The sequence below is a fragment of the Podarcis cretensis genome (assembly GCF_951804945.1).
Source record: "Podarcis cretensis genome assembly, chromosome: 17".
NCBI lineage: Eukaryota > Metazoa > Chordata > Lepidosauria > Squamata > Lacertidae > Podarcis > Podarcis cretensis.
In genome coordinates this window covers 31719847-31733327 of record NC_137187.1, presented here as the reverse complement: position 1 = coordinate 31733327, position 13481 = coordinate 31719847, and the positions used below count along the sequence as shown (strand labels likewise).

At 42.7% G+C, this 13481-nt stretch overlaps 1 protein-coding gene across 1 annotated transcript in view; it reads right to left on the bottom strand.

Annotated features, from left to right (window-relative positions):
• LOC307206216 (alpha-2-macroglobulin-like protein 1) overlaps positions 1-13481 on the bottom strand; it is a 59385-nt gene that overhangs the window by 33731 nt on the left and 12173 nt on the right. The window contains exons 7-10 of the mRNA XM_079959139.1: positions 10947-11109; positions 8379-8463; positions 6273-6399; positions 6020-6134 (exon numbers count right to left, since the gene is read on the bottom strand). Of these exons, the coding sequence (XP_079815265.1) occupies positions 6020-6134; positions 6273-6399; positions 8379-8463; positions 10947-11109 (490 nt within the window). The remainder of the gene's footprint in view (positions 1-6019; positions 6135-6272; positions 6400-8378; positions 8464-10946; positions 11110-13481) is intronic.

The following is a 13481-nucleotide window of genomic DNA, read 5'->3' as shown; positions in this document are numbered from 1 at the left end:
GCAATAATTCAACTTTGTTTTTAATAATAATTGAAAAGAGACAATTTTGCTTTAATTTTGCTGGCTTTTGATTGGACCTTTCCTCTCCTTTGTGGATTTATAAACTGAGAAGCCCAAAGTCACGGACTGCCGGGGCAATGAAGAGCTGTCAAATTGCTGAAATGTTTTTAATTCTGAAAGTGCTACATTTGAGCGCTACAGTTTAGTTACAAACTGGGGAACTGTATCTTGCACATCTTTAAAGACTTTGTTTCAACATTGAGGAAGCTCTATAAACCAAAAGGAATTTGAAGGTTCTCTTTAAATCTGTCTTTAACTGCTGGGATTTTAATGGCGGAACAGTCCTTTCTTTCTGCTGAAGTACAAATGTACTCCCCCTAGAGGACTTTGAATTTATAATTTTCTGGGAACTGTATTTTGTTTTGACTCTTTGCTGCCTTGTTGTTTACTCTTTGGAACTGTCTTTCCCACGGGACTGTATACAACTTAACCTTGGCACGTAGTCAGGATTGGAATGAGTGGCACAGGGAAAGCAAGATTGGCTAAAACGAAAGCTAAACAACTAGTACAAACAACTTTGACTTCTCAGCCACGCAGATCTTCTGTCCCAGCTGTTCTAGTACAAGAAGAGGTAGTTGCGCAAACTGCACCAAAGGATATGGCATCTGGGGAATCTGAAACAGTTTTAAATCAAATTTTGGAACAACTGGCAATTTTAAATAAAAAGGCGGATGAGCATTCGTCCAAAATGGCTATGACGGAACTGAAGAATAGGGAAAATAATCTTAGGTTGAGAGCTATCCCAGAACTTGAACAGGGAGGTCTGATTGGTTATTTGACATCAGAAATTACAAAGTTCTGGAGTATAGAAGAAGATAAGGACTTTAAAATTGTAACTGCTTTTAGATTGGGAAGAGTGGCGAGGAAGGACAGATCCAGAGACTGTCTGATCATCTTGAGATCTAAGCAAGAGAGAGATAAAATACTAGGTCTTCATTTTGGAAAATCACTTGTTATTCAAGGCATCAAAGCAGAAATCTACAAAGACATCCCGAAACAACTTTTGGACCTTAGAGATACTTATATAGAATTAACAAGACTACTGAGAAGCAACTCAATTCCCTTTAGGTGGGAGTTCCCTCAAGGACTATCCTTCAACTTCAAAGGAAAGAAAGTTAGAATCAAAACAGCAGAAGATCAACAAAAGTTTTTGAACAACCACGAAGAGGACCTACAGAAAGGAACAACAGGATCTTGGCCACCACCTCCACCTATACCTACACCTGCACCTACACCCTCGGGACCAGAGGACCAAAAGAAAGAGACGCCACCACAGGACTAACAGACTGATCCAGGATGTCTCTGCAGCTTCTTAGTTGGAATATAAATGGCGGAAATTCCCCAGAAAAAAGAAGAAGAATTTTTCATATATTGAAAAAAGAACAATTGGACATTATTTGCTTGCAGGAAACACATGTGACTAGGCTTCACAGAAAAGTGTTAATTAATAAAAGACTAGGCCAAGAATTTATTTCATCGGACAAAGTTAAGAAAAGAGGAGTGGTGATTTATGCAAAGGAGAGCCTGTCACCAGAACTCTTATTTAAAGACGAGCAAGGAAGAATTTTGGCAATTGAAATACAGGTCCAAGGAGAAAAGTGTTTAATATTAGGAATTTATGCGCCGAATGAGGGGAAATCAGAATTTTACAGGAAACTGCATGAGACAATTCTGGACTATCTGGACTATACCAACATCATTATGATGGGAGATATGAATGGGGTGGTCTCTACAAATATGGATAAGTCACAAAATCAAAATTTAACAAATGACGGCAGACTACCTAAAACTTTCTTTGAACTAACTGACAATATGGATTTGATTGATATATGGAGGACAAAGAACCCCTTAGGCAGAGAAGGAACTTTCTTTTCTGAAGCCCACCTGTCATGGACAAGAATCGACCAAATATGGATAACTAGAGGACTGGCACCTAAGACTAGAAAAGTGGAAATCTGCCCAAAAACCTGCTCCGACCATAATGCTATGAAAGTGGAAATGAGACTTATTCCAACCGGTTCCTTCAGATGGAAAATGAATGACACCCTATTAAGAGATCAGGAGATTGTCAAGAAGGCCCAAAAAACTTTAAAAGACTATTTTGAAATAAATTTGAATACTACGGTGGAAAAAAGAATAATCTGGGACGCAAGTAAAGCAGTTATGAGAGGGTTTTTGATACAACAGAACACAATAAAGAAAAGACTTTGGAATGAAAAAAAGGATAAAATTTTAGACAAGATAAGAGATGGTGAGAAAAAATTGAGATCAAAACCTAAATCACAGGAGGTTCTGAGAGAAATTAAATTTTACCAAGCACAATACGCTAAATTGATAAATCAAGAAGTTGAGTGGAAAATTAAACAGATGAAACAAAGATCATTTGAATCAGCGAATAAGTGTGGGAAACTGCTTGCATGGCAGTTGAAAAAGAGACAAAAATTGAACACGGTTATCAATTTAGAGATTGAAGGGAGGAATATCCAGAAACCAGAGGAAATTAGAAAGTGCTTCCAGAGATATTTCAAACAACTTTATATGCAAGAGACTGAGATAGACCATTTCCTAAAAATTAATGGACTACCAAAATTATCCCAGTAAAAGAGAACAATCCTAAATGATAAAATAACGCAACAAGAAATTTAGGGTGCCATTCAGAATATGCAACTAGGCAAATCTCCAGGACCTGATGGTCTTACCTCCAAGTATTACAAGACATTGAAAGATTTTTTGACACAACCACTAATGGAGGTCTGTAACCAGATCATGGAGGGGAAGAAGGCACCAGAATCGTGGAAAGAAGCTTTCATCACATTGATACCTAAAGTGGAATCTGAAAAGACTCAACTTAAGAACTACCGTCCCATCTCATTCCTAAATGTGGATTATAAAATCTTTGCGGATATTTTGGCAAGTAGATTTAAAAAAGTGCTAAATGAAGTAATTCATAAAGATCAGGCAGGCTTTCTTCCAGGTAGACATTTGTTTGATAATACTAGGAACATTATAGACATTTTGGAACTTTTGCAAACTAATATTAACACAAAAGCAGTGTTAATTTTTATTGATGCGGAGAAGGCCTTTGACAACATTTCTTGGAGGTTTATGAAGAAAAACTTGGAAGGGATGGGAGTGGGACGGGGGTTTGAAAATGGAATAGAGGCAATTTACTCAGAGCAAAAAGCTAAATTGATAGTTAACAATGTGGTGACAGAAGAGTTTAAAATTGAAAAAGGAACACGACAAGGTTGCCCCTTATCCCCTCTGTTATTTATTTCAGTCCTAGAGGTGCTTTTGAACATGATTAGGGAGGACCGGTTGGTGCAAGGAATACAGGTCGGAGTGAAACAGTATAAATTGAAAGCTTTTGCAGATGACTTGGTAATAACATTACAGGAGCCAGAATCTAGTACGAAAAGAGTTTTGGAACTGATATATGAGTTTGGTCGGGTGGCGGGATTCAAATTGAATAAGCAAAAAACTAAGGTTTTGGTAAAAAATCTGACATCTTTGGAAGCAGAAAGGTTTCAGAATGAGACAGAGTTAAATGTGGTTAAAAAAGTGAAGTACCTAGGGGTTAATTTGACTGCTAAAAATTTGAATTTATTTAAAGATAATTATGAAAAATGCTGGTCAGAAATTAAAAAGGATTTAGAAATTTGGTCAAGATTGAAACTTTCCTTGCTGGGTCGAATTGCAGCTATAAAGATGAATGTATTGCCAAAGATGTTGTTTTAGTTTCAAACTCTACAGATTGTGGACAGAGTGGAATGTTTTGGAAAATGGCAGAAAGATATTTCTAAATTTATCTGGCAGGGCAAAAAGCCCCGAATAAAATTTAAAATATTAACTGATGCAAAAGAAAGAGGGGGGTTTGCCCTACCAGATTTAAAGTTATATTATGAAGCTGCAGCTTTCTGCTGGATGAAAGATTGGTTACTTCTTGAGAACACTGATGTCCTAGATCTGGAAGGGTTTAACAATGCTTTTGGTTGGCATGCATACTTGTGGTATGACAAGGTAAAGATTCATAAAATGTTCAAAAACCATATTGTCAGAAAAGCAATATTTATTGTCTGGACAAAATATAAAGACTTACTAGAAAGTAAGACCCCGAGATGGCTATCACCAATGGAGGCTAAGGCCCGGAAAAGACTCAATATGGAGGCCTGTTGGCCGAAATATTGGGAAATAATAGAAAAAATTGGAGACAAATGGAGGTTGCAGAGCTTGGAGAAATTAAAGAATAAGGTGCAAGATTGGTTACACTACGCTCAAATTCAAGAGGTTTTTATATTGGATAAAAAGATAGGATTCCAGGTGGAGAAGTCGAAATTAGAGACAGAACTGTTGGAACCAAAGACTAAGGTACTTTCGAGAATGTATATCTTGCTGCTTAAATGGAACACACAGGATGAGACTGTTAAATCAGCCATGATAAAATGGGCTCAGGATATTGGGTATAACATTATGTTTGAGGACTGGGAAAGGTTATGGACCACCGGAATAAAATTCACGGCATGTAATGCCTTGAAGGAGAATATTATGAAAATGATATATAGGTGGTACATGACCCCAGTCAAGCTTGCAAAAATATATCACCTGTCTGATAATAAATGTTGGAAATGTAGAGAGGCTGAGGGGACATTCTTTCACCTCTGGTGGACATGCCCAAAAGTGAGGGTCTTCTGGGAAATGATCTATAATGAACTAAAAAAGGTATTTAAATATACCTTCGTTAAGAAACCGGAGGCCTTCCTCTTGGGCATTGTCGGCCAGAAAGTGTCAAAGAAGGACAGAAGTTTCTTTATGTATGCGACAACAGCAGCAAGAATACTTATTGCAAAGTATTGGAAGACACAAGACTTGCCCACACTGGAAGAGTGGCAGATGCAATTGATGGATTATATGGAATTGGCTGAAATGACTGGCAGAATCCGAGACTTGGGAGAAGAAACAACAGAAGAGGACTGGAAGAAGTTTAAGACTATTTACAAAAACAATATAAGTTGTATGAATGTTAAGTATCTGCACGATTTAGAAAATCTCAGTTCCAGCAAATAGATTTTGTAAAATAGAAAATTAAGTTATAAGTAAGAAAAGGTCGAAATTTAAGGCAACAATATGTTTAAATTTAAGGTATGAGTAAATGATAAAAATTATCTTAAATTTAGAAGTATAATATTTGGAAAGTACAAAATAAGGTATGAAACAAGGTAATAATTTGCTGATATTTTTAATATAAATAATGCAGGGTAAAGGAGATGTGAGGAAGTCCAGTTAGTTATATATAAAAAAATTGTATTGAATGGTTGGTTTTTTTATTTTCCTTTTTTATTTTTTATTTCCTTTTTTCGATATGGTTTTTTTGGGTGTATTTGTTCTGGCTTTTTTGTGTACTATTTTTTGGTGAAGGGATCTTGTATGTATATTGTGTACTATGAAAATTTAATAAAATATTTAAAAAAATAAAAAAAAATAAAAACTGTAAAAATGTCGTGAAAGTAGAAAGGGAGAGAGAGAAGATCAAACAAGAGTATGAGGTCTAAAGGTTAAAGGTAAAGGTAAAGGTACCCCTGACCATAAGGTCCAGTTGTGGCCGACTCTGGGGTTAGGGCACTCATCTCGCTTTATTGGCCGAGGGAGTCAGCGTACAGTTTCCAGGTCATGTGGCCAGCATGACTAAGCCGCTTCTGGCGAACCAGAACAGCGCACGGAAATGCCGTTTACCTTCCCGCCAGAGCGGTACCTATTTATCTATTTGCACTTTGACGTGCTTTCGAACTGCTAGGTTGGCAAGAGCTGGGACCGAGCAACAGGAGCTCACCCCGTCGCGGGGATTCAAACCGCCAACCTTCTGATCGGCAAGTCCTAGGCTCTGTGGTTTAACCCACAGCGCCACCCGCATCCCAAAGGAAGGTTACTAAACATCAAAACCTCTATTTCCCCATTTCTGTACCTGTTCCTTCTTCTTCAAATTCCGCAGAAAGCTGAACAAAATCAGAATAGCCTTTCTCAGGCAGCTTTAAATCGGTTGCATTAATTGTGAAAGAAACATAACCATTCTTGTCTGTCTGAGGAAACAGAGATGAAAAATTATATTTGGAGGCAAAGGCAGATGATTAAGGACTCTCATTTTAGAGCCAAGGGCAGCAGAATAGCATTTCAGGGCAGGAGTATGGCCAGTCGTCTCAGCCCTTCAGTTAGCTTACCTGGCCTGTGTAGTGCATTTGAATTGCATCGAGTTGTCTCACTGGCGTATCGTAAAAAAAGTAAAATGATATGTCTCGAGTTACATGTAGGTCTACTTTCCCATGAACAGGCTTCCCATATGTGTACCTGCAGCAGAAGGTGGGAGAATAGTATCACAAAGTAAACCCCCTAAAGCAAACAGTCAGCTTTAATTTGTCTGGGTGGTGGTGGTGGTGGAAATGGAGCTGGTAGCACCAAAAAAACAGAGAGACTTCTTGATTGAACAGTTTATGGTAGGAAAATCACTTTAGGGTGTGTTGTTCACATTACTGCCTTTGAGCATAGCAAAGTTGCAGTTCTCCAGCACTTTCTTCCCAGCTGTTCACATAAACACGCCTCAAACAGTGTGAGATTTGTTTCTGCTTGTGTAACACACTATGGACATTGACAGGGCAGGGATGTCTTTATCCCATGGGTAGGCAAACCAAGGGCCGCGGGCCAGATCAGGCCCAATTGCCTTTTGGATCCGGCCCATGGACGGTCCAGGAATCGCCATGTGGATTGCCAGCACGGGCGTTCTCTCCCTCTCCCTCACACGGCGGCAGCAGCGGCGCCTCCTCCCTCCCTCCCTCCCTCCCTCCTGGCTTCTTCCTGCCCTGCCTAGAGGAGGAAGGGGCACAAAACAAATGAAATACCGTGAAAATCCCTGAAATGAGAAGTAATCGACTAGAAATATTGTCTTATGGAAATAAACTAAATAATAAAAATCAAAAACTTTAAGGGAAAAAATAGAAAAACCTAAAATTGAACAAAGCCTTAACGGGATCAATTTCTAGTCGATTACTTCTCGTTTCAGGGATTTTCATGGTATTTCATTTGTTTTGTGCAATTTCTCGGTTCCGTGACTGTCTTTTTTCTACTAGAGGAGAAAGGGGGCTGGGCTTTGTTGGTGCCAGCAGCAGCAGCGCTCGAGCGGCCGCCATTTTAAGCAGCCCCTCTCCGGAGCCCTTTCGCACGCCGCTCATCCTCCCTCCGCCATCGCCACCACCAGCCCCTTTCGCTCTCAAGACACAGGTAAGCAGCCACAGGGGCTTGTGGTGCTCTTCCATATAGTCTGGCCCCCCACAAGGTCTGAGGGACAGTGGACTGGCCCCCTGCTGAAAAAGTTTGCTGATTCCTGCTTTATCCCTATAAAAAGGTGTTTTCACATCTTGGCTACAGATGAGCTAGGAAAGGCTTCAGGGTTTCCAAGCTGAGTTGAGAAACAACACATCAGCCATTTTATCACAGCAAAGCTCATGCATTTTGGATACGGTAAATGAAAGAGTGGACCAGCCTTAGGGAGAGATTTCCCCCGTGAATTCACACTGAAGGAAAGAACACCTGATCCATAGGTGCCGATTCCCTGGGGCCTTGGGTGTCCGAGCACCCACAAAATTCCCCATGAAGGGCCGGGCACTCACAAATTTTGGTGCCAGGGCCATGCATGCTGCATGGCACCCATAGCCCTGGGCACCCACAGTCGTGGGGCCAAGCTGGAACTCCTGACCCGATCCCACACTAATATTGGAGGCAGGCATGCCAGAACAATCCTTTTATACCACCCAGAGACTTTCTGAAGGGAATGAAAATTTCACTAATCGTTATAGCTTTTCGACTCCACAGTTGCGGCAGAATCATTCCCAATAATGTTTCACATGCAGATGCAAAGATTACTTGGTGGCCTGTTGTGGAGAAATGCAGGAAATGTGGAAAGTATGTGTATGAGGGAGCAGGGAGGGAAGAAGTGGTGCTTGACTTTTTCTGCAAAGTGACAGGAAAGGAAAAGAAGCTTTCTGGACAGACAGACAAACAAAAAGCTAGACCATAATTGATAGGTCACTGGAAGGGAAAGAGAGAAAAAGGTGAAAGGAAAGAAGGCGGACTGGAACAAACAGATTTGCTTTACCAAATACCTCAGGTGCTTGGAATATCCTTTTCTTCGTCTGCAATTTAGTCCTCCAGAAACAGAGCAGGGGAAAAGGACACAGTTCTGATGCCCGCCTATTCTGTCCTCATTATTGGGGATGAAATATTATCCATCAACCATTGGCATTGTCTTTGAGGACACACAAGATTTTGCTCACCTGCCAAACACTTTGACTTGAATTTCTTCATCTGCTCTGGTGACAAGTTGCGGAAGTTCAAATAGCACTTCAGATTTTGGCAGCACTGCAATGGAGAGGAGGAGGAGGAGGAGGAGGAGAAGAAGAAGAAGAAGAAGAAGAAGAAGAGCAGTAAGGGATGCTTTAAAAAGAAGAAGAAGAAGAACTGGAATAGCAGATTGCTAAAAACACCAAGACCAATAGTTCTGGGGTAATTGCATTTGGTTAAAAGATACGAGAGGAGAACGTTAACTCCAGCAAGTGCTGCTGTCTGGTCAGATTTTGCTTCTGCAGTGTATTTTGATTTTAAAAGCAAATTAACAAAACTCCAAACCAGAAGAGATCCTCTGTATGGATCTTGCATATCATATCTTGCTTGACCCTAAACTGAACTTAAAATGCACACACCTATAGATGTAGGTGCTTTAATTTAGCGGGTGGGTGGAAGGAAAAGGAGGCATTGTTTTGCCTTCCTTCAGGGTCATTTTTTAGCATTATATTATCATAGCCAGCTGGCGATGCAATAAGGTTTTGACCTAACTTTGATCTCCTCGTTTTTCCTCTGCTGCATGTGGGATGGTTGCAAAGTGACAGGTGTCAAATTAGTCTGCATTTCTTCACCAACTGTGTTCACTGGGACATTGCATGAGATGCATTTGTGAGCCAGTACAGTGCTTAGAGTGTTTGATAAGGACCAAACTCCGCCATGGGTGGGTGACTTTGGACCAATTGTCGCCTCTCAGCCTAACCTACCTCACAGGACTATACAGTCATACCTCGGGTTGAATATGCTTCATGTTGAGCGCATTTGAGTTGCGCTCCGTGGCAACCCAGAAGTAACAGAGTGCGTTACTTCCGGGTTTCGCTGCTCGTGCATGTGCAGATGCTCAAAATGACGTCACGCGCATACGCAGAAGCGGTGAAAAGCAACGTGCGCATGCGCAGACATGCCGTCGCTAGTTACATTTGCTCCTGGATGTGAACGGGGCTCCAGAACGGATTCCATTCGTATCCAGAGATACCACTGTATATGCTATCTTGAGCTCATTGAAGGAAAGGTAGGATATAAATGTAGCTCTCTCTCTCTCTCTCTCTCTCTCTCTCTCTCTCTCTCTCTCTCTTTGAAATCAGCACCTCACATTTCTACCTCCTCCCAGATCTTTTCTCTAGAACATCACTGCTGCATTTTGTTCCAGGAAAGACAGCAACATATTGAAGAGCTAGTAACCATTCACAATGTCTAGACAGAATTAGCATGGGGAATGAGCATGTGCACAGGGCAACACAAGCAGGAGCCCCCCTGACCCCCCTCCACAGTTGTATAGTAAGCCCGCAACTTATGGCGGGGGTTATGTTCCAGTGATCAGCCCCAAACCAAAATCGCATCTAGTCAAAATACATTGGGTTCAATGGTGGGTGGGATCGCCAAAGTCTCCCCCCCCCCGGACACCTGCCCCCTTTCTGCTCCCCCCCCATTTTATTTTTTTGCCAAGCACATAAAGCTGGATGAGCAAAAGCTAAATGTGTGTAAGTTGCAGGCTTACTGTACAGGCATGAGTCTTTTCTGCAGATGACCTAACGACCTGCTGTTGTGTTTGCTTTCTGCATTTTGAACAGCTGAAAACGGCAGTATTGAAAGGGACTTCAGCGCAGGCAAATCTCTCTTCCTTTCAGAAGCGCCAAGTTCACGCACATCGGAAGGAAGCCATGAGGCCTGATGTGGCCCTCCACCAGCATGGGGAGGCCAGGCAGGGCCTGCTACCACAGCAGATGGCCCCATGTGTATGGGCAATCTATCCGGAAGATATTTGTATTCTGAGGAGATGCTGATATAGATGACGTTATGGGCGCCCTGCCAGCCAGCTGTTGACCTTTCTTCCAAGTAGCTTCTAATTCCTGCCACACATCTCAGAGAGCAGTCAGCAAAACCCATCCAAGCCCTGCTACTGCCTTTCGCCCCGCTTTCTCTCCCATTCCTGCTGCCTCCAAGCATTTAAGCATGGCATTAGGAGTTGGCACTCCAAACTCAGCTATCTCGGCTTCCCAAGACACCGGCGGGGTTAGCTGGTTCAAGACTTGAGCCACTGGCCCCCAAGCATCTGTGCTAGGCCAACCACAGATGTGGCTCTGACTACCCTTTCCTTGCTTAGAGTAATTTCTTGTCCCCCCAAAAGGGCATTACTTCTGAATCCTGCCGACATGGGGCCTTCCGCCACAGCAGGGAGGGACAATGGGGCCCTCTGCTGCTGTGGGGAGGCCCGACGGGGCTCAGCCACTCAAGATTGGAAGGACTTAGGCACATCCCCGCATACTTTGGGGTAGGGCTGAGCTGTCCTCAGCCCCATAGACTTGGAACCTAACAATAACAATAACAATTTATTATTTATATGCTACCCTTCTGACTGGGCTGCCCCAGCCATTCTGGGCATCTCCCCACAAAGTATTAAAAGCACAACAAAACATCAACCATTAAAAACTTCCCTGAACATATGCTTCCTTTTATTCCTAGAACGATTCTCACAAGCCATGTGGTCTTCCCCAGAAACTTACCATATTCCTCCACAGTGAATACTTTCCTATTTCTGTAGTCCTCTCCCATTTTGAAGGTGTACGATCCCAGGGCCGCTTCCGAGGCCAGAGGGAAAGTCAGATCCACAATGCCATGGTGAGGCTTCACGTCTACCCATTGGCCTATTCGGTTCCCATTAGGATCCTGGGATAAGACCAAAAGGACTGTGAGGTTCGTTCGCTTGGCTGCAGCAATAGCAATGTTCATATAACCAGATGAACCACATCCTGAAGAAGGCTGGGCTATCCCAAGAAATAAGAAATGCTCTTGCCTGAGCACCCGTCCCTGCAAACTGTGAGCAGGAGCTGACTAGACTGGCAGTACAGTCATACCTTTGTTCTCATACAGAATCCGTTCCGGAAGTCTGTTTGACTTCCGGAAATGTTCGAAAACCAAAGTGCAGCTTCCGATTGGCTGCAGGAGCTTCCTGCACTCAACTGGAAGTTCCTGTGTCGGACTTTTGGGTTCCAAAGAATGTTCGCAAACTGGAACACTCACTTCTGGGTTTGCGGCATTCGAGAGCCAAAACGTTTGAGTTGCAAGGCGTTCGACAACCAAGGTATGACTGTAGAGTCACAAAGATGACAGGACAGCAGTCTTCAACTTTTTCCAACCTGAGAGCCACCTCAGCCCCAAGCTGCATTTGGGGTAGGGATAAAGGAATCCTCTCAGTTTCCAACTTTCCCTGATCTTCAGTTCTCGACATTTTCACATTAGATGATGGGGATGATTTTAAAGCCCTTGTGGAAATTTATCAGCATCTTGGTGCAAGTTTCTCCACACATGCACACTTTGGCAAAGCAATTTTCCGTAATGGAATGGATTTGTCTCCATCTGCACCCTTTGGTGTAGCCCAGGGGTGCCAGAGAGAAGCAGCTGCCCCCCCAATCAATAAAAATAAATAAAAATGCATAGCTGAGTTTCTTCCCTCCCCTAACAAAAGGCTTGCTTCCCTTAACAAATGTCTTGCCCCCCCCCCAACAAAAATCCTGGCTACACCCATGTCTGCACCATATACTTGTTGTACAAAATTGGGGGGTGGCCTTTACAGTCCAACTCCCCAAGGGGCTCAGAGTCCCCTAAGTCCAGAGAAGAAAAGCAAGGCAGATATTTATTTTTTCTGTTGCAATGGAGTGCCCCCACCTCTGTATAACACTTTCAAAGCAGTATCATGCCACTATGGCTTCCCCCAAGGAATCCTGGGAACCTTCATTTGTTAAGGGTGCTGAAAGTCCTTATGAGATTCCCTTATTTCCCTCGCAGAGCTACCATTCCCAGAGTCATTTAACAGGCAATCTCTCTTCCCAGGAGACACTCTCTTCCATCCTCGTCTTGCAGCCAAAAGAGACAGATTTCTTTCTCTTCCCTTCTGCCTTGGTCCCTTCCCTTCCTCCTGCTGCCAGAGCCAATAATATTCACGCTAATAATATGCATGTATGATGCAGGTGCACTGTATTTGCATTTCAAATGACGCTTCCACTGTTACCAACGAAGTCTTCCCTTGAAAACCAAAAAGCGGCTTTGGGGAGGTGTTTTCTTTTATTGGAACTTGGAAGGGTGACAAAGTTAAATCTCAACTTCCTGCCTCCATCCTCACAGTCCTGAGGCTGCCATTTATATAGTAAAAATGTACATTTTGATTGCATTCAGGCAATTGACATCACATTTAGTTTGCAATAGTTTGGGGGCCAATTCAGAAAGGCAATTGGCAATTGGCGCTTCTCATATTGCTTTAGCAGTTGCTGGCAGGTGTTTGGTTGAATGCAGGCAACCTTGACCAAATAGTTATTAACATTTACCACAGTGGGGGCATATAACCTTCTGTTGAGTCTTACAACAGGTTGAGGATAATTCCACTATTGGATTGCATCCCATGAACAGGAGAATGCAGTAGTACAGGTGTATGACTCAGTTCTCATAATTTGGCAGGGAAATATAGACAACTGGCTTATCATGTGGATATCTATGCATGGTGATGTCAGGGACTGGACTGAGGAGGAATGGTGGGGATCGCCTCCCCTTCCTGAACTGTTATGTACTGAAATTCTCACCCTGGGCCAGCAGGGGTATACTGTAGATAGTTATGCATATGAAGGATCGAAAGTGACGTTCAGTGATTGGATAGTTTTAGAAAGTTGCTACAGTAACGTTGTACTAGAGCTCTATATAAGCAGGCTGACTGAGCCCTTCAGCTCAGTTCTGTTCTGGCCTCTGAATAAACAAGAGCTGTTTGAAGAATCGCTGTGTCGTCTGATATGTTCACCCACAACGTAACATGAACGTTCCCGAGAAGAGAAGGACAGTATAGATTTGCAACAGTGGTTTGTGGAAGGGCATAGTTCAGAGGCTGCAGAGGGGAGAAGCTGGGAAATATTGGGAGAGGAACAGCAGGAAGAAGAAGAAGCACCAGGGGAGAGACAGCTGACAGACTCGGTGTCTTTGGAAAGCATTCCTGACCCCCCCCCTTCTCCCAGGAGCTGGCGTGCATTGAGAGTAGTAGAACAGAAAGCTCAGAG